Raw genomic sequence first — 22,607 nt, forward strand, 5'->3', positions numbered from 1 at the left:
GGTCCCCCTTCTACTTGGGGCCGGCTGGAAACGGTGCGCTCGCGGTTGATTTTTTCTGCAGCTTTTCTAGCAAGGAGTGAATTTCGGGAGTTATTCTATAGATGGCCGCATTACTTTCTCCTTCGTAACGAAACAGCCTGTCGTGGGAAGATAGGAAGGGACCCGGGAAAAGGGGAGAAGCGGCCGAGTGCCGGCCGGCCTAGGAACCGTCCTGCTTGGGTGGATGCGTTTCCCGCCGGACCGGTGAAGCCGCGGACCGCCTCGGGCTCCGGACGCCAGAGGACGGCCCCGCGAGTCGGGTAACATGTCGAGTTTCTCCAGGGCGCCCCAGGTGAGCTCGGACTCTGGGGCTTGATGGGACTCATCGCACTGGCAGGAGGCGCTCAGTGGCTCCAGCTGGCTCAGTGAAGCTGGATGGGCAGGAAGCCGAGTCCTTGGTCCAAGGGGTCCTTCTGGGAAGCACTGATAAGAGGGTCTTGGCCCTGGCCCCTACTTGCTCTTGTTCTCTTTGTATTCGTCCCCTCCTCTTTTCAAGCAGCCCTTTCCACGTCTTTTGTTTCTGGCAAGAGTTTTAGGAGAGAAGGTCAGAGAGGTAATAAGATGGACCACGTAGGGCATTGTAGATCATTGTCAGAGTGTGTTAAAATGAGAGCCTATTGGAGGTTTTGGAGCCAAGGCATAAGCTGATCACAAGTGTTAACGGGAGCATTCTCGCTTGCTGAGTTGAAAATAGACTGTTTAGAGGTGGGGATGGGTGGTGGATAGAAGCCAAGAATCCCGTTGGAGGTCGTTGCTGTGGTCCTGGCTAGCCAAATGCCGGTAATACACAAACCAGGGCAGTAACCGTGTGGTGTTGGAAAATGGTAAATTTCTATTTGATGGTGGCGCCAATGGGATTTCCCAAACGTTTGCACGTGGGAGGATAGCAGAAGAGGAAGCAAGGATTGCTCCAAGGTTTTTTTTTTGTTTCAACTGCCAGAAGGGTGTGCCATCAGTTGAGATGGGGAAGGCTAAGACTGAAGAGCAGTTGGGTTTTGTGTTTCAGTTTAAGATGCCTCTGAGCCCAGTGTGATTCCTTCCTGGGACCGATAACTGTTACCTGTCCCTGATTAGATAAAAACAAGAATTAAAATCAAACATTTTAAAACTTGTGTAATAGTTTGGCATTGTGGCAGAATTTTAATTTTTTAGCAAAGTTTTTTGTTTTTTGTTTTTTGGTTTTTTTTTCTGGATTGGAGGGTTAACTAGTCTTTTGCTACTTGTGGTTTAAGCAGCACTGAAGAGCAGATGTTAAGAGGGCAGTTGGATCCCAGTGTAGATGAGCTCAGGGAAGATGTGAATTTGGGAGTCTTCAGCATACATGTGGCATTTAAAGGTATAGGTCTGGATGAAGTCTGTGAGGAAGTGAGTATAGAGAAGAGAGGAGGGCTTATAGCCTGAGTTCTGGGACATTTCAACATTTCAGAGGCAAGGGATAACAGGACCACCAGCAGAGCAGGTGGTATCCTGGGAGCGAAGTGAAGAAAGTATATCCAGGAGAATGAAATGAACAACTGTCTGGAGGACTTAAAATTGACCTATAGATTTAGGAGGATGAAGGTCATGGTAACTTTGGCAGGCATTGGAGGGATAGTGCTAGCTGTGGGAGAACAAAAGTCAGATTGGAGTAGATTGAAAAGAGAATGTGGAGAGACAAATTGTAATGAAGAAAAAGGAAAGAAAATAAATGAGGCAGTTGCTATTGAAGAAGTGAGGTCAGGAGTTGCTTTTTAAAAAAAATTATGGAGAATTGCAAATCACATATAAAAATAGATGTCACCCACTAACAGAAAACTCATAGCCAATGTAATGTCATCTGTACCCCCATTGATTTCCTTCCCTTCTTTATGAATTTGAGGTAAAGCACAGACTCATTATTTCATCAGTAAATATTTCAGTATGTTCTCTACAAGACAAGGACTTTTTAAAAATCACAATATCATTTATCAAAGCTAAATGAAAAATTAACTAATATCATCAAATATCAAGCATGTGTCTAAATATCCAGTTTTATCATAGATCTTACAAATACATAATATTTTTACAGTTTGTCCCTTTGGATTAGAATCCAAAAATGCAATAAGATGTTGTTTTGGTAAGTCTCTCTTAATAAACGGGTCCCTTTTCCTTGCAATTTGTTGAAGTCACAGGATTGTCCTGTAGAATAGAATTCGTGCTGTTTGAATTGTTTTATTAGTCCATAAGCTGAGAATGGTAGGGAAAGGATATAGGCTAGAGCCATCTTTATTTACAAAAGGCATGATCATCTATTTTTTTTTAATCAATTTACAAAAAACTACTAAATCTGATGAATATCTTTAGCAAGCATACAGGATACAAGACCAATATATAATAGTGAAGTGTATTTCTATATAGTAGCAACAAACAATCAGAAATTAAAAATACAATAGCATTTACAATGGCATCAAAATACATAAAATAGGGATAAAGCAGACAAAACATATGTAAGGGGAACTAAATAGAGACTAGAAAAATGAAAACAGGAGAAAAACGTAATTGGTAAGCAGTTTTATAGGCTGATTTGAGGTTGTGATCATTAAATTGAAAATGAAACCAGCTAGCCTAGTTGTATTTTTTCCAGCATCGTGTAGCTGCTTAAACATGTGCATAGAGGAAGAATCTGGTCGAGATCTTTCTGGGCTATAAGTGTCCTCGAGTATGAAGGCACTATAGGTACAGAAAGGATAGTGATCTATGCCTAAGGCAGCCTAAGTATGTCTAAGGCAGTTTGTTTTTTTTTAAATTTATGATTATTCAGCATCATTCATCTATACTTCTCCAGCCATATTCTACTATTTAATTTTCCCTTTGAATTAAATTCCTGAATAGTCTTCAGTTCCTAATTCACAACACATCTTACACTTCATACAGGCTTCTTATCTTTCCAGGTTTTCTGCTATGCCAGACAAAAAAACATAAGTCATAATGTAAAGGGGAATATAAATACTTGGAATAGTTTTAATAAAGCATCATGCATATTACTAATAGAAAAGCAGACAGGAAAAATTATTGTATTATTCTTTGATGATATATAATAATTATTTCTATTTTAATTAGAATTTTGTTTACTCTTCTGTTTTTCCAAGCAATGGGCCACTTTCGCTCGAGTTTGGTATCTCTTAGATGGGAAGATGCAGCCCCCTGGAAAACTGGCTGCAGTGGCATCAATTAAACTTCAAGGATTGCATAAACCTGTATATCATCAAAAGAGTGAGTACCATTTAGAACTGTAAATTAACCACAATTTACATGCCAGAATAGAATCTTGAAGTAGTTTGAGTGGGCTGTTTTTAAGGACCTCTTTTTTTCCTGATGATCATTTATTTCATTCTAGCTAAAAACCTACTAGAGAACTAAAATGAATCTGGCTTATTCATACTGGCATACAGACCAATATGCCTGGGACAACCCCAGTGTATACCATTGCCCCAGGAAAATTGTCAGTGGCCCCTCTTTCACACTCAGAAATATCCTGATTTGGACTATAAATTATATGTTAATTTCTATCCATGTTTCTTCACGCAGCAATATACGTTTGAATGTCCAGGTTTTAAAAATGAGCAAATAAGCTTGCCCTCTCTTCTAAAAACCTTTTCCTCCAGAAAGATATGTAGAACTAGCTAGGCATGGAAAGTTTACTCTTTGCTATTATAAATTAATAAGTTTGCTTTTCTGTATCCCTTTTCCAAAACAAGTTGCTTTCATACTAAAAGAGTTCTGCTTATTATAGTCTAGAGGCTAATTTGTGCACAAGTAGGATCCCTAGACCTAGCCTGGCCTCCAATGCATGGCCTCTGTCGCCCTGCAGTATTACGTGAAGCTCTGCCCCGGGACACTCCATTCCATGATGCTCACAGCCGCTGCCCCTTGACTGCTCCGCAGGGTTCCCCCTGCCTCGCCACTACTGCATGAAACTCCCCCTGCCCCTCCACTGCTCAATGAGGCTTCCCCCACCACTGCTCTGTGAAACTCCTCCCATCCTCTCCCCCCCCCCCCCCCCCCATTGCTGCAGCTCAACAGTCCAGTCACCAGTCCCCTGTCCCCCACCATGACTCTTGGCGAGCAGTTTAGGAGCTGGGAGTGAGGAGGGGGACCAAGAGGTGCTCCATGCACCTTCTGGCTACTGGTTGTTGGTCATAACGCCATAAGGACCCCTGGGTTTTTATTATATAGTTTTGACTGACATCACTTAACCTAGGCTCATCAGTGTCCAACCTACTGGCTCCAGGTATCCTTGCTTGACCTGTCAACAACATTTGTTGTGGTTGATCACAGTTTTAATTATCTTTATTTTGTAGCATGAAATATATATATATACAAAGAGATAGAAAGATATAGATGTAGTATCTATCTATATAAATATATAGGTATTATTTTAAAGAAAATTAATGATGATAATGAACTCAATACCCATGCACTCAGTTTTCCAACTTATTTTTGGGATGACAAACAGCATTGCTATCAATATTCTTGTACCTTTTTTTCTGGTGCTCACATGGAAGAGCTTATCTGAGTCTCAGTGAAACAGGAATTTCTGGGTTCAAAGCTGCCTGGGAAGCTAGCTAGTCTTTATGCCAATGTCCTCTCCTGCCAACAGCATGTAAGTTTCTGTTTCTCCTCATCTTTAGTAACACTGAATATTTTCATTCTTTTTAATTTTGAACACTAGAAGTGAAATGCTCTCTTAATCGTTTTAGCCGAGACCAGTTTGGCTCAGTGGATAGAGCGTCGGCCTGCGGACTGGAGGGTCCCAGGTTCGGTTCCGGTCAGGGGCATGTACCTTGGTTGCGGGCATGTCCCCAGTAGGGGGTGTGCAGGAGGCAGCTGATCGATGTTTCTCTCTCATTGATGTTTCTGACTCTCTATCCTTCTCTCTTCCTCTCTGTAAAAAATCAATAATATACATATATATATAAGAAATGCTCTCTTAATGGTTTTAACTTACATTTCCCTGATTCCAATGGAGCTATCTTTTCATTTGTTTATTAGCCTTTTATCATTTCCTCCTCTGTGAAATATCTGTGCATGTCTTTTGCTTTTTTTTTTTACTTTTTTCTAATTTTTATTATTAAAGTTTTACGTTAGCTTTTTCAGAAATGTTCAGTATTGTATAGTGAATTTTTTTATGCCCTTGACTTGGATTCCATAGTTATAAACATTTTATCATATATTTTTTACTCAATCATTTGAAAACAAGTTGAAGATGTTATTATTATCTTCCCTACATACTCTAGCATATATCTTCTAAGTAAAACTGTATCTTCCTGTGTAACCAAAATGCTGTTATAAGCAAATAATATAATTATGCAGTTTAATATCCAGTGCAGTTTCAAAGCTCCCTGGTAATCCCAAGAATATTTTTTTTAGCTATTACTTTTGTGAACTATGGTCCAACCAAGGTTATGTATTGCCTTTAGTTATCTTTTGTTTTAGTGTCTTTTAATCTAGTATAATCCTTCTCTTATTTGTTTCTTACCATTAATCTTGTGAGGAGTCTAGGCTAATTTTCATGATGAAAACTTTTTAAAAACACAGTTTTCACTGTTTTTCCGGGATGCCATTCTTCCTTTTCTTCACCTCTCACTGATTCCATTTTCTCGTTCCCTTTTGCTCTCTTCAACTTTCTAAACTCCCAGACATTTTTCTCCCACTAAATATTGGGTGTGTCTCAGAGCCCAGTCCTTGAACCTTTCACATTCCCTATGGGATTGCATTCAGTCTCATGCCTCTAAATACAGGGTAGGGCAAAAGTAGGTTTACAGTTGTGAATACATGAAACCCAATTTATTCTTTTATTATTATTTATAAATTATTATATTCTTTTCATATGAGCATCTATAAACCTAGTTTTGACCCACCCTGTATAATCTCTATGCTGAAGGCTCCCAAATTTATGTCTCCAGTTTTGACCCTTTTCCTATATTCCAGACTCACATAGCCACATTTCTACTCAAAAAAATCTTGTATCTTACAGACATCTGCAATAGAATAAGTCCATTTGAAGATGTTTTCCTTCATGATTTTCTCTGTCCTGAGAAACAACCTGTTTCTTCCATTTTTCCCATCTCAATTAATTTTAGTTGCTCTAGTTAGAAGTTTTTGCTTTATCTCTGACTCCTTTGCAGTGATATCAACAAAGTGATAAACAAGATCTCTTAGGTTGTCCTTGTAGAAATGCAAATGATGCAAAATGTGGGGAAAGGGGGAGTTAGCAGTAGACACCTAATTTCCTTCTTAAGGTATAGCACTTACCTGGCACTAAATGGAGGTTCTGCTTCCTGAAAAGCAGGCAATTATTGCAGAAGTGTTCCTTACACTCTGATGAGTAATCATTCTGCTGGAACACCAGAACTTTCCTGGTTGCTTGTTAGGCCATCCCTTTCTAGGAAAATCACTTTTTTATGAAATTAGAAATTTACATTTTAAAGGTTGAATTGTAGTTTTGTTTCACACTAAATTTAATATATAATTTACATCAGCAAAACTTGTCCTGTCCACAAGATGTCACTAAAATCAAAACTTAAAAGTTTTCAGTTTATAAATACTATGTTGTGTATTTAGTTTATTTCTAACATTTATTGGCTTAACCAGAATTATTAAGCATGTGTTATTTGCTCATAATCATTGCAAAATGTTTATTTGAGAAGTGATATTTAATTTTCTGTCTGAAATATGTCAGTCTGTTGCATGCTTCATTGTCTCTGGTTCTATTTTTCATTTTTTAATTCTTTTAAGGACTTGTTAGGGGAAAAAAAATTTATGATGCTGTTCTTAAAGTAACCCAGTTTGCCCATTTTTCTCTTGTTATTCGGTTAAGTGTCAATCTATTTTAAATGTTAATTATTGAACTATTTTAATTTTGCCATCTAATTTTTCAAATAAATTCAGCTTCAATGAAAAGTTAAAGATTCCATTTTCCCTCTAAATAGGTATCACGGAAAGAACCAGAACAGGGTTTAAGTAATTTGGGGTGTGAGCTTTTAGCATATCACTGAATCTTAATGGGCCTTAACTTCTTCAACTGTAAATGTCTGACTGAAAGCTAAGGAATTTCAACATTCTTTGAAACTATATAGATATCTTGTCACCCTCTTTGTTATTTTGGTTCATTTGCCCCCAACTGCCTTAGTAACCTACGATGTGTCACTTTTAGGAACTTCAGTCACCAAATGCTATCAAACTATCCTTTTCAACACACTAAGGTAACAGCAAGCTTCCCAGGTTTTCCCTTCACATCTCTGGATTTTCTTTCAGTCTAGTGAAGAAAGCTCATCTTCTTTTTCCTCTTTCCTTTACCCTTGTCCAGTATAGACTATGAACTTTTTCTCAGAAAATTCTCTCATTTAAAGTCTAACTTCTGTATGGATTCACATAATGTAATCTTTACTTTTCATATTCGATGCTTATTTACACTTTATTTTATCAGTTCTAAAATCTTTTGAAGTTTATTTTTTCTCTTAGTAGAATAAGCACTTAATAAATGTTTCCGATTACTTGATCTTGTCACATATAGTAACTCATGAAAATTTAGATGTTAACGTTTGGGGGTGGTGGTTGTGTGTGTTTTTGCTGTTTGTTTGTTTTTTAGATCAATAGACGAACTTAGGGGTACTTTTCACTGGAAAATTCGTCTAATACATATATTTAAATTTTCAGGTCATCCCATCCTGTCTAATATGAATGCAGTCAGAGTTGAGAGTGACCGTTTAAATTTAACTAGTTAAATATGGTTGGAAAAAATATTGGGTTAAGGAGTTAAGCATAAGATCCTAGTACTCTTTTCTTTACATTTAAGAAGAATAAATTGTGATGTTTTACATTTGTTTTCAATTTACCTATTGGCAAAACATATGCTTTTTATAACTACATGCATATTGTTTTCATTTTCTTTTCTGTTTTTAAGGGAAAATTAAAATTTAATATAAATACATTTTAGCGAAGTGAAATTATTAATAGAAAGATATAATAGAAATAACAATAATTTGCTGTTAATTTAAATAATTTAAAGATGTATTGTTTATATTGGCATCTTTATTAAATTTTCTTTCACCTTCCAGTGTTGAGATTTTCCAAATGGTTAGCCAACTCTTTCTATACTTAGATGTTGTATAAAGCAGAAACAGAAACCCATTCAAGGATGTTGATGTTGCACTGTGACTTCCTTTATATTTTTAATGTGTTGTTTAGACTTTGGTAAGCTTTATAAATAACCAAGGTCACTTTTGCTTAAAGATTTTTCATATAAAAATATTTTCTTTTTTCTTTTTAAATCTAGGTGACTGTGGTGACCATGTTGTCATAATAAACACAAGGCACATAGCATTTTCTGGAAACAAATGGGAACAAAAAGTATACTCTTCACATACTGGGTAAGACGATGCCATTGTCACAGAAGACAGGCAGTAGAAATGTATTACCTTAATAACGCCATTGATCTTATGTAAAAGAAAAATGTCTTTTCAAAATTTGGCATTTAAAAAATACTAATTTTACTCATGGTAATATATAATTTACTCAATCAAAAAAAACACAAACCTGGACCAAATCACAGTTATTACTAACAGAACTTGTTTTTCCTTGAAACTTTTCACATGAACTTTTCCAGTCAAGATTATTCTCATTTTTTAGCCAATATTCTTACCTCTTTCCTTCTGCTTCTATAATTCATCTGCTGTTTCCAGAACCATCCTGAACATCTGAAAGTACTTGAGATGTTTTAGTGGCGAGCAAAATCCCAAGTTTGGATGATACCTAAAATCTCCACAACATACCCTTCAAGTTATAGGTGTCTCTGCCTATGTTTGAATAATACCAGTCTTGTAGCTCATAAGATAGCCCATTCATTCCCCTTTGAAGTGCTCTAAATTTCAGAATGATCTTTATGCTATTGAGTCATAATCTGTTTTTCTTCTGCTTTCACGTTAGTTTTATTTCTTCTCCTTGGGACATAGTGAAATAATTGTATCTCTTCCACATAACATTCTTCAGATAATTTTGAGACCATCAGCAGCAGGTGCCCCCTGGCTTATCTTTTCCTTGGTTTTTAAACATCTGTGGTTCCTCTGGTTCTTTATATGGCTTCACTTCAAATACCCCCACTGTAAAGTTGTCACTCTTTTCTAGATATAATCATTGTTTTTTGTTTCTCTGTTTCTGGTGACTCTTGACTTACACTTTGGACATAGTATTTTTATTATGCTCCTAGTATTTTTTTGCAATTATGTATTCAGCATTTATCTTTCTAGTTATAAAAGTTTTAATGCATGCTAATGTTAGAAAATACAGAGAAATTTAGAGACGTAACTAAAAATCATCTTCATCCATTAAATGAACATTATAATATATATGTTTATATCTTTTTTTTACTTAATGTGTTATTTTCAGTCACTGTGTAGTAGTGCATAATATAATTTACCCGCGAAACCTGTTTGGCTCAGTGTTAGAGCGTTGGTCTGCGGACTGAAAGGTCCTGGATTCGATTCTGGTCAGGGGCATGTACGTTGGTTGCGGGCACATCCCCGGTAGGGGGTGTGCAAGAGGCAGCTGGTCGATGTTTCTCTCTCATCGACGTTTCTAGCTCTCTATCGCTCTCCCTTCCTCTCTGTTAAATATATATATATATATATATATATATATATATATATATATATATATATATATATATATACACACACACACACACACACACATATGTCATTTACCCTACTTAATCATTGCTCTGTTTTTGAAATTAACATTTTGACTTTTATAAAGAGCTGGAAAACAAGCCAACTGAGTATTGCATTACTCAAGTTGTTCCCTTCCTCAGAATTTTCACTATAAAATCCAAACTTCTGAAATATAATATATATGTGATTATGGTTTAGAAGTCGCCATCCTAGTGTTAAAAATAGATAATCTTTAGTGTAGAAGGTGTGAAGTATTTTTCCCCCTGGAGAGAAAGAATATAAAAATAGAAGTCTATACAGTATTTCTTTTTCTGAATCTGAATTCCATTGTGAAATAAGTGAATTTCAACTTGAAAATTATCTTTCTCAGCAAACTTATAAATATGCTTTCTTAAATTTATTCCTAAAAGGTGCTTCTTTAAATCATCTTAAAAAATGTTTTTAACTTGTTAAAAAGAAACTTATGAAAGGAAACACATTTAGGTTCATCTTAAACTTTTCTTGCAGAGTTCACTGATACTATTTTTTTTCCCTTCCTTGAAAATCATTTAGGCTTTATTCATTCATCTATTATAATAAAACCTTACATCTTAATATTGTTTTTATTTTAAATTTAAGCATTTTCACAAACATTTTCTCAATTGACTCATAAAAACGTTGAAATGTAGTTGGTGAAGAAATTATCATTGTTCTTATATGAGTAAACTCATATAAAGAGGTAAAATGAGTTGCCTAATATTAGGTAGCCAATAGGAAATCTAGATTCCAGACTTTAATCTGTGGTATTCAAGTGACTGAGCTACCTCTAATATTATCCCAAATAAACATATTTTTAATCTCCAATTTACACATTTATATAATTTTTTATCTGAACCAGTGAAATATTTTATTAGTTAGGGGCAACATAATAACTCTTAGATAATAGGAAATAGAATCATGGCCTAAATCTTTAGAGTTGGAACTTTATTTCAGAACCAGATGGTCTACCATTGTTTTCCCCAAAATTGACCACTAGCTTATGCAGACGTTTAGTCTAATTTGGCAGGGAATTTTTACCAGTGCTTTTTCTTTCTTAATTCAAACAGCGGTAAACTACCCCGAGATAAATGAATGAGTGAGTGAGTGAGTGAGTGAGCAAGCAAGCGAATGAGTGAATGATGAATAACTAAATTCCAATAAAAATATAAGTAGTCATGCCAAGAAATTTTCCAAGATGTGAAATTTTTTTTGTGAAATAATGATGGTTTCCCACATAAAAAAATAGTATTTCATATAGCATAGGCTACTACTTAATTTTTTTTTCAATTTTGAAGTACTGTTTATTAACTGACCAGATTATAAAAATAACCATGGTAGATATCTTAGTTCATCTACTACTACTTAATTTTTAAGACATTAATGAATAGCATAGTTTCCAGAAACAAGTATAATTTTATAATAAAAATAGTTTTATATTATAAAAGCATATTCAAGAATACTATACCATAGCCTACTCCCAGCTTTAATGTCTTTGCTTCTTTTAATAGCTACCCAGGTGGATTCACACAAGTAACAGCTGCCCAACTTCACCAAAAGGATCCAGTGGCAGTAAGTCTATTGGATTTTTTTACTTTTATTTTTTTCTGTGTAAATTCTAATGTAGCTAGCATTCAAGCTATAAATTCTTCATGCTAACTCTACCACACTAGCTTTGATAAGTATTATTATTATTCAGTTCTATATATTTTAACATTACTATTTTGTATGTTTTGCATTTAGTCAAAAAATGTTGATGCTTTTTAAAAATTTCCTTGACACCTGCAGGATCACCTAAAATATATGTTTGCTAAAAATGTCTTGGGGAAATAGGTATATACACTATATGTTTATCCATTACAGCAAATATGTTAACTATATTGTTCTAATCTTATATTCTTATTGACATTTTTGTTCACTTGATTTATTGATTATCTGAAAGAGCTATATTAAAATTTCACTTGTAGATTTAATTTTTTTCTTGTAGTTCTGTAAGTTTTTGCTTTGTATGTTTGAAGATTTAGCATTAAATAAATTTAAGTTTGCAATTATAATCTTCTAAATAACCGATGAGGGTGTATGCACTGTTCCTCTTTATCTCCAATAATGCTTTTTAACCTGAGGTCTACTTTTTTAAATATCAATGTAGCTCTTATATAAACCTTCATTTGATAGTATTAGCCTAATATAACATTTTACAGTTTTACTTTAAATTTTACTGTGCTTTATTTTATTTTATTTTTTCATCATTTTCTTACCTTCTTTTGGATTGGTAGAGTTTATTAGATGTCTAAGATTACCCAATATATTTACTTTCTTTCAAATAAAATCAAGGAGGCCCTTAGAAGATTTTTAATACCCACTTTCTCTCATAATCAATGTTTTCCCTATCCTTAAGATTTTTTTTAAAATATATTTTATTGATTTTTTTACAGAGAGGAAGGGAGAGAGAGAGAGAACTAGAAACGTCGATGAGAGAGAAACATCGACCAGCTGCCTCTTGCACACCCCTTACTGGGGACGCGCCCGCAACCAATGTACATGCCCCTGACCGGAATCGAACCTGGGACCTTTCAGTCCGCAGACCGACACTCTACCACTGAGCCAAACAGGTTTCGGCAAGATTTTTTTTTAATTAAATTTATTAGGGTGACATTGGATAATATGATCATAAAGGTTTAAAGTGTCATTTCTATGATACAAGATCTGTACATTACATTGTGTGCCAACCACAGAAACTTAAGATTTTTTAAAACCCTTTCAATTCAACATTCTTGTTATTAGTTTATACAGTTATTTTTTTTATGATTTTCTTTGCTTACAATCCCTTCATGTAACTCAGCCTTCCTTCTGAGTTCAATTTCCTTCTTAAAGGAAATTTTACTATTTGTTTCTTTCTTAAGCTTTGATAGTATACCATAACTCTTACACAAATTATAGTTTTTAATGTTTTTAAAATTAAAGTTTATATATTATTCAGATATCCTCACTATACACTAGGAGGCAGTATAAATCAACTTTTTGAATTTGGCATTGGGTAACAGTAATTTCATTTTTTTATATAAACAAAGAATGAAATGTATTACAAAATGTTGGATGGAGACTTGGAAACTATTTTAGAGTTAAATCCATTTCAATTATCACCTCATTAAAAGATCTTAATTTTTTTTTAATTCCTAATTTTGACTCTGTGTTGGCATATTAAGGAAGAAGTCAATAATTTTACTTCCAATACCTATCTTTCTGGAGCAGTGAGTTTCTTCCAGCAGATAATTTGCAAGTCAGTACTTAGTATACGTGGCTTGTAAGAGAATGTGTTTTGTATTGCATTCTTCTGATATTCATGTAATAGTATTTATAAAATACATAATACATTTAATAGTTATTACTATGTTGTTAAATATTTCAAAGCATTTTAAAATCACAAAGATTATTCAAAACTCTAATAAATATATTGATTCAGCCCTTCTATCCTTTATCCCTCTGTCATATATTTTAGTTTCTGTAAGAGCTTTTGTGTCCTTACATTTTTCTTTTAACATGGTTCCTTTCTTATGTTTCTCCACCTCCTATAATTAGTTAATAAAGTTATTTTATGTGAATTAAATGGCACATGCCCTGGATTACAAGTTATCTGAACAAAGTGATGTTTATTAACCTCACCTTGTTCTATCTTTTTCACTTTCTGAATTCCTGAAAGCATTTGCTTAAGTTTATACAGCTAGAACTACTTGATTGTATGTGAATGTTGTGTCATATTTATTTTGGGTATATTTATATTTATGTTTGTGTATCTGTCTTTGTCTCCTCTCAACTTATAACCTTTTTTAGCTTTTTCTAATTAGACTGTTATGTTTGCATTTTTTAATAGAGTAAATTTTTAAAATACCAACTTGTTAATTCAACTAAGAACAAATAAATTGTTTAAGAACATGGAAACCAACTGCCATGTAATCTTACTAATGAGTAAAATTGCTAAAGGGATGATTTTCGAGGATATAAAGACTTGCTGACTTGCTTATCCAGAAAAGTTGCTAAATAATTCTAACATTGTCAGTTTCTTCAGAAGACTTTTTAAAACATTAAACATTTTAAAGGCTAGTTTCTAGATCAGTACCGTCCAGTAAAACTCTCTCTACCTTGACGGAAAGTTCTGTGTCTGCACTGTCAAAGATGGTCACCACTAAGCCACAAGTGGCACCTGACCACTTGGAAAGTGGCTGTGTGGCTGAGGAAACTGAATTTTCTTAATTTGATGTCAATATTTAAATAAAGTCTCCAAAACATAAAGTACTAACAGAACTGAGCTAAAAAATAGATGGAGAATATGTATGGGATGTCATTAGCTTTCATGTGTAGAAAGGTTTTGATGAGAAAATAGAAGGAATAGAAAATCCTTTTGTATTGAAATCCTGTTCTAACATGAATTGTTTTAAGGCATTTAGCTATAAAACATGTGAAATTATATCCTTGAAATGTGAGTACAGATGATGAAAATCTATACAACACTCCAAATGTCTCCTTCAGCAGTTTTGTGAAGAACTCACCATGTATTACTATACATTGTATGCCAGGAGGCCCCCAGGAGATTAAGGAGCACAGGGTGACCCTGTGTGGCCTTCTCTTGACAAAACATACATGAAATCACTCTTAAACCAACAGTGAGGATAACCATCAGAGGGGGAAAGTAAATCATGGAAAGGTTAGTTTATAATATTGGTAATGGGTTTGGTAGAGAAAAGTAACATTTTGTCTTCCTGGTAAGATATGGACAGAAACACTTGAAGGTGTGATTTCCTGTACTGTATATCTATTCTGGGAGTTTTGACTGCCTGGTTTGAATTCACACATGGACACTTATAGATATACTAGAGCCCACCATGTAGGGTTCCCTGTGCCTCGCCTGCCATCAGGGTCCTGTCCGCGCCCCATAATGCCTTGCACAATCCGGCATGCATGGTCTGCAGATGCTGCTGGCGCCCCGCCCACCACGAGAGCCGCTGCTCATTTGGTCGTGACCACAGGCCTTTTATGATATAGATTAGAGGCTCAGTGCACAAAATTCGTGCACAGGGGCAGGGTGGGGGTTGTCCCTTAGCCCAGCCTGCACCCTTTCCAATCTGGGACTCCTCGAGAGATGTCCAACTTCCCGTTTAGACCCTATCCCACCGGTGAGATCAGGACTAACTGGGCAGTCGGACATCCCTCTCACAATCTAGGACTGCTCCCAACTGCTCGCCTGCCTGCCTTCCTGATTGCCCCTAACTGCTTCTGCCTGCCAGCCTGATCACCCCCTAACCACTCCCATACCAGCCTGATTGATGTCTAACTGCTCCCCTGCCAGCCTGTTTGCCCCCAACTTCCCTCCTCTGCTGGCCTGGTCACCACTAACTGCCCTCCCATGAGGGTTGATCGCCTTCAACTGCCCTCCCTTGCAGGCCTGGTCCCTTCTAACTGCCTTCCCCTGCTGGTCATCTTGTGGTGGCCATCTTGTTTCCACATGGGGATGGATCTTTGACCACATGGAGGCAGCCATCTTGTGTGTTGGAGTGATAGTCAATTTGCATATTACTCTTTTATTAGATAGGATAGAGGCCTGGTGCACAGGTGAGGGCCAGCTGGTCTGTCCTGAAGGGTTTCCCAGATCAGGGTGGGGGTTTCCTTGGGGTGTGGGGCAGCCTGGGTAAGGGGCCTGTGGTGGTTTGCAGAATGGCCATGACACCCCCCACCCACCCCCCCTCACTCCCCAGTGACCCAAGTGGAGGCCCTGGTATCTGGGATATATTTACTTTCTACAATTGAAACTTTGTAGCCTGGAGCGGAGCCAAGCCTCCTGCTCACTCCATGGCAGCAGCCATTTCTGTTTGGATTTGTTTACCTTCTATAATTGAAACTTTGTAGCCTTAAGTGGAGGCTTAGGCCAGCAAGGGCAGGCGGAAAGCTTGGCTTCCTCTGTTACCAGGGAAAGCCCTCCCTCCTGCTCTCTGTGACTGTAGCCATCTTGGTTGGGTTTATTTGCATACTTGCTCTGATTGGCTTATGGGCATGGCTTGTGGAGCAGAGTGATTGTTAATTTGCATATTACTCTTTTATTAGGTAGGATTATATCAAGGGAATTATAAAATCTCACTACATCAGTTTTCTCCTCTGTGAAGTGAAACTCACATTGTAAACAAGATCAAATATAATGAATGCACTGACCACTATACACATAGCAAGTTCCGTGAATGTTAACCATTACCATTATTGTAGTTACGACCTCTTAAATTGGTGTCTGTATAATCAGGCTTAGTGTTTGAGATGGAAACCTCCTACTCTAATAACTACACAGTAAATATTTGAGCCATAGGTGTTTGTAAAAGCTCAGAGAACTTCTTAGTCTAGTAAAATTGGCACACACATAGGTTATTTTTAATTTCTTCCTTTTGCCCTTTTTGCTAATTAAAAAATAAATTAAACAAATATAGAGCCTAAAGAAACAGTAATGTGTAAGTAATAAAAGTTCCTTTTCTATTGCTGCCACATATCCACTCTGGTCTCAGATTGTTTCCTTTCATGTACCTATTGTCTTGGCCCACTGGTTTTCATCACTGTCTAACTAAATCTGCCTTCTTAATATTACAAGTCATATTTGTATGTTACTGAGTCCTACCTATGTGTTTTCCAGATTGTAAAACTAGCTATTTATGGCATGCTCCCAAAAAACCTTCACAGGAGGACCATGATGCAGAGGCTGCATCTTTTCCCGGATGAGGTAAGTCAGTGGTCATTGGTAACGACACTTACCCTCAATTAAATACTTTCTCTTCTTTTAAAATAATTATGGTGCTTATTTTCAATAGTTTCATGTCAAACTCTGAATTTCTTTCTGTACTTTATAGTGAGCTTACTCTGATAGCAGTTGTTCATATTTTAAGTCATAATTTGAGCTATTATTGAACAAAAGTAATTTATATTTTATTCATTTAATAACTGTTTGTGTTTTTTTTTTTAAACAAGGCACTGTGGTCAGAGTTCCTGTTAAGTTGAGGATACTAATTGGTGATTTCAAAAACAGTAAAAACTGTGCATTTAGTTTACATTGTATCTGACTAGTAGTAAAAATTCTGTGAATCAAGGATAAATAATTTAGGTTTGGTTGCTAATTAGGTCCCATGATTTAACTTTGGGATACATGTCTCTACTCAAAAATATTCATCTAAAAAGTACTTAAGCCTAAATTTTCATTTAATCCAGGATATACCAGAAGATATTCGTAAGAATTTAGTGGAAGAGCTTCCACAACCACGAAAAGTACCCAAACGTCTAGATGAGTACACACAAGAAGAAATAGAGGCTTTCCCAAGATTGTGGACTCCGTAAGTCTTTCTTTTTCCTGTCTTTGTTTTTAATGTTTGTTTGTTGTTGTTTTTTTAAGCTAGTAAGGCTTAAATGATAAGGCTCTTGAAGTAGAAAGAGTGAACTCTTTTACTTCTTTGGATACCCTTTGCAGCTTCTACCCACAAACAAACTCTAGATGTAGATAGTTTCTAAATCTTAAGACCTTGCCAGGTAAATGCAAAGGTGCTCAGAGGTGCCTACAATGGTCAGATATTTTGTTTGGGGGGTGACATTATTTTGATTAATTGTAGTCTCTTAGAATGATAAATGACTTGTCATTACTTAAAGTGATTTTCCATTTTCCAGATTGCTTCACTAAGCAGAAACTATTATGTAATATTGTAATGAATAGTCCTTAACCCTAGATACTTATAGTCTTAATCCATATTGAAAAACAAAAAACTTTTCCTCTTTTCTGTACAGTTCCATATACCTCACGTCTGGAAAGCTGCTTAGGTTTGACATTCTCTCTCTCATCTGATTACTTCCAGGTTTCTTTGCCTGGCCTTCCACCTCTTTATGACCTGGTTCCTCCCTATCTCTTCAGCTTAAATTCTTTTTTTCTTTTTCTTTTTTTTATTTAATATATTTTATTGATTTTTTACAGAGAGGAAGAGAGAGGGATAGAGAGAGTTAGAAACATCGATGAGAGAGAGTCATCGATCAGCTGCCTCTTACACACCCCCTACCAGGGATGTGCCCGCAACCAAGGTACATGCCCTTGACCGGAATCAAACCCGGGACCTCTCAGTCCACAGACCCACGCTCTACCACTGAGCCAAACCGGTTTCGGCTCAGCTTAAATTCTTCCCACTCCACGGCACTGTTCAAGCAATAGCAGGCTGCTTAAGACTGGTAGTCTTTTATCCAATTTAACTCTTACTTGCTCTTGTTCTGCTCTTACTTCTGCATAAAATAAGTCCCTCACCCTTTCTTTTTTTTCCAGGTTTCCCTATAGCAGGAATATGTACTAGATACCAGCTCTCCTTTATGCTATTAAAGTTGTGATCTTTCCTCATAAGTAGCCTTACACACAACATACAGGGTGGGGCAGGAGTAGGCTTACAGTTTGTGAGTTTATCCTTCTTATTATTACTTATGAATTGATGTATTATTTTCCATCCAAGCAACTGTAGACCTACTTTTGCCCCACCTGATAAATTAACTTGTGTTCCCAAAATAATTAGGTATGTATAACTTAGTAAAATTTGAGGCTATATCATGATATGTGTACTAGTTATTAAACATAAATCAGTTAATATTTTATTCTGCACTTTAGAACTAACATCCAGTCTACTTAGTTTTTATTCCTGTGGAATGTATGTAATAAGGAAAACGTTTGCATTTTTAGGTTAATCAAAAATTATCTAAGAAACAGATGATCTTTTAGTTCAGGACTAACAGAACTTTCCTCAGTGATAAAAAAAAAAAAGCTCCAAATCAGAGCTGTCTGCTGTAGTAGCTCCTGGCCACATGTAGCTCTTAAGTACTCACCCTGAGCTAGTATGACTGAGGAGCTGAATATTTAATTATATGTAATTTTAATTAATTTAAATTTTAGTAGACTCATGTGGCTAGTGACTACCTTAATAGACTCTGCCATTTTAGTTGTTTGCAATGTCATAAAGTTGTAGTATTGAATGTTATTATATACACTAGAAGTAAATTATTTGAGGTGTCATGCAATGCAGTCCATTGTAAATGGGATTTCTTATTACTGGTACATTTGCTTTCATATGGAAAAAAATTTTTTTCCTCATTTTGGAGAAGGAACTTGCTTAAAATATGCTTCTGTTCCACCCAAAATAGCTAAGCCAAGAATATAATCTTTTTTCCAAATGTAGTAACTGGACTTTATCCAAGGTAGATCTGCTGGTGAATCTGCAGAGACTTGACTCAAACAGATGTACCTGGATTGCATCATAAATAAATGGACACAAAAATAGCTTGTTTTGTTTTTTTGTTTCCCTAGCAATAAAACTTGAAATATGTTCATAATATAAAAATGTACATTTTGTAATTGAAATTATCATTAGCTTTTGGTTAAATATTAGTTTTTCTACTAGACAGAAAGCTTTTGAACAACAATAATAATAATTGTCAAACTAAGCTTTGTTTGTGATTGACAACATTTTTTAAATCTTAATTAAAAGCTACCATTGTTGGAATTTAATTTAAATTATTTTAAATTACTTACAAAATTCTCTCAGGTCTAACTTCAGCAAACATGAGATGCTTGTGTTTTTTTTTATGTTAGTTGTTTAGTCATTTTCAAAACAATGGTAAAAAAGAAGGAAAAAACTAATTTTGAGAAAACTATAAATATTTTTTATAGTTAAAATCCATTTTCTCATATGAGAAGTATTGCTTATATACCTCACTTCTTAAATTAATGAATACACTCGATAGATTAGTACTTTTACATCTTATGGATATGTAATTGTTTTATGTTATGAAGTTACATTTTGGGCTTTTTGATGGTACAGAGTAGATGTGTGTTTGCCACATGTAAATGTGTAGGATGCTCACTTAGAACTTATTTCTCAAAGAAAACAGTAACAGAACTATCCTTTTTTCAAAATTTGCTGAGATTATAGCTCTCAAATGGTCATAGCTTTCAAATGGTTAGCTTATTTCATTACTATCGATAATTATTTCCATAATCATTGCAGTTTTGCCAACACATTACAAAACCACAATAATCATGGAAATCATCCTGCTAGCATTGTAATGGAAATGTTTCATTATGTAGGTTAAAAATAAAACTTGGATCATTTTAAGCTCTTTGTTTTCATTTTTTTAAAATTCTGTAAGAACTTTCTTAGGAAAAACTAGGCATGTGAAATTTTTCAACTAGAATTGCTTCACATTATCTGCAGTGATAAAACAAAAACAAAAAGAAATGGTTTTTATGTCTCACACATTAAGTCAGTACTGTTTTATTTTAAGCAAAATCCTCACCTTTATAGAAAACCTAAAGGTGGAAAGTTTCAGCATCAATAAATGCTTGAAAACAGATGTTTATTATGAAAAACTCTTATTCATAGTGTTCAATGCTCTTCTCAGAATGTGCAATTCGAAGTGTGAACCACAAGGGAGAGAGGGTGGTAGTAGAGATGAAAAGGAGGAGGTATTAGTACAACCATGATCGCCCCTAGAATTCTCTTCCCTGAATGCAGGACTATGTTTAGGTTGTTTTATAGGTTAATCCAGGCAGATCTGGGAAAAGAAAACAGGGTTCCGGATGCCAGAACATTAGCACTGGAAAGGCAACCTGTTGAGCATCCTGTCCAGTCTATAGCTCTAGGACCCAGCAGAGATGTAGGCCTAGTGTGTGCCTTCTGATGCAGAAGCTTTTAATCCTAGACATTTACAGGTTTCCAGTTTTTGTTAAATTCATATCCAGAAAAATACTATTTTAACCTATGCCTTTATAAAATGTGCTTCAGATCAGAGACGTAATTACAGACAGTGGAGAAGGATTTTTACCTTTTCGAAACCCATGAGGAGCAAGGATCTAGACATCTTCAAGATTTTCCGTAATTTCATGCTAGTCTAGTCAAGTAACATTTTCCTACAAGATTTAACTTAATTCACTGCTCTTTAGTATTAGCTGGACCTGGGAGCAAGGTTACATTCCAATTTTCCCATTCATTTTAACCAGCTCAGCATTGGCTCAAACCATATACCTCAGTATTTCCAGTGCTGAATTTTGCTCAGATTAGGCATTCTAAATTGTTCTAAACTGTTCGTTTGAATATGAACAGATTAGAACTAGTTGTTAAAATAAAAAACAATCTCTCTTTAAATTATCACAATCAAATCATGTAGCCAACAGAATTTAGGATTTTAATGCAATAGTTGAATGTAACAATTCCTGTTAGTTTTAATTGAACAATACTATGATTTAAACAAATTTTTAAGTCTTTTGAGTTTAATTTTTTTTCTTAAAGCACTGTTGAGCCCGGCTGGTGTGACTCAGTGGTTGAGTGTCGACCTATGAATCAGGAGCTCACGTTTCTGGTCAGGGCACATGCTTGGGTTGCAACCTTGATCCCTAGTAGGGAGTGTGCAGGAGGCAGTCAGTCAGTGATTCTCTCTCATCATTGATGTTCCTATCTCTCCCTCTCTCTTCTTCTCTGAAATCAATAAAAATATAATTTTTAATAAATGCCCTGTTAAACTTTTATTAATCAGGCTGGTAGTGCAGGGCCAGGAGAGATGAGAGTAAAGGCAGCATTACTTTGCCTCACTGTTACCTGGACAACCTTTAGTTCAAGGAATATGTGATTTCGCCGGATTTCCTGGAATGGTTAACTCTCAATAATCTCATCTATACAATGGAAATGACTTAAAACTCGATCAAACCAACCTTTTACTTTTTTAAGATTATTCTGCTATCTAAATTTTATTCTAGCCTTATATATTTTGTTGGAGTAAGCATGATACTGAGAAATACAATATAGGAATGAAAAGACATAAGACCTATCTGTTATACTTTCCCAACAAAGATAAACTTTTTTAAAAGAAGAAAAAAAAGACATAAGGCCTAAGGGAAAAGAATAAAATACTTTTGAGATTACACTTATCCCCACTTTTATGGACTTACAATGGAAATTCAGATGCTTTTTTTCCTTAGAAAATAAATTATCTTTATAGAGCAAATAATATTAAATGTCTCTAATTAAACTTTATCATAAACTGTGTGTTTTATAGCTTTGTTTTATTTTATTCACAAACCAAATGGATTTTCCATTTTATAATGAAAACTAAAATCTACCAACAGTTTTTTCCTGAAGATTTTTTTTTGTAGAAATGTCCCATTTTCAAGATAATGTAAATGTGTTGGCCTCTATCATTCCCATGTTCTAATTTGAGCATCTGCATTTTTGAGATGTATTTGTTTCATGTTAATGAGATGCATTGTTTTGCAAGTATCTAATCCCTTAGCCATAATATTGTACACTACTATCACCCCTAGTGGCAAATTAACCATCTGCACTTAACCATTCTACTTTGTAAGGATTTGGCTTTAGTGTTTTTCACCAAAAACTTAGAAAATAATGTCTGTAGATGTTTCTCAATGAACAGCTAATGTCATGTGAAATCGGAGAAATAACATTCCTTCATCAGGCAAGTGAAAATGAAATAATGATTCACGAAGACATAAATGTTGATATTTTTGTTTCAGACCTGAAGATTACCGGCTGTAGAGAAATGAAAATTGCAGAAAATCTCAAGGAGATGATTGAAACTTCTTCCTGATGAGTTTCTCTTGAGCTGCAGGGCTGAGTGAAGCACTGCTGCATTGGGTGGAAGGTGTTATGGGCGCTGAACAGTGGTGGAGAAAGGTCAGAAAGGGATCTTCCTTCTACAGGAGATTGTAATAGAATCCATTCTTTTATAGAACTGCTGTCGTGTAAATTGGATTTGAATGTTATCAGTGGGATAAGAATAAAGTTGGCTAACTCACTTGGCTAACTA

At 35.4% G+C, this 22,607-nt stretch overlaps 1 protein-coding gene across 1 annotated transcript; it reads left to right on the plus strand.

The window, feature by feature from the left end:
• The first annotated feature begins 41 nt into the window (after positions 1 to 41).
• On the plus strand, positions 42 to 22,600 carry MRPL13 (mitochondrial ribosomal protein L13). The gene is made up of 7 exons (XM_084864975.1): positions 42 to 331; positions 3,147 to 3,270; positions 8,336 to 8,429; positions 11,255 to 11,315; positions 16,411 to 16,497; positions 16,980 to 17,101; positions 22,315 to 22,600. Exons 1-7 carry the CDS (start codon positions 305 to 307, stop codon positions 22,334 to 22,336), a joined length of 537 nt encoding a protein of 178 aa, XP_084721101.1. The 5' UTR covers positions 42 to 304; the 3' UTR covers positions 22,337 to 22,600.
• The last annotated feature ends 7 nt before the right edge of the window (positions 22,601 to 22,607 follow it).

Source organism: Pipistrellus hanaki (assembly GCF_964339955.1).
Source record: "Pipistrellus hanaki genome assembly, chromosome: 17".
NCBI classification, from domain to species: domain Eukaryota; kingdom Metazoa; phylum Chordata; class Mammalia; order Chiroptera; family Vespertilionidae; genus Pipistrellus; species Pipistrellus hanaki.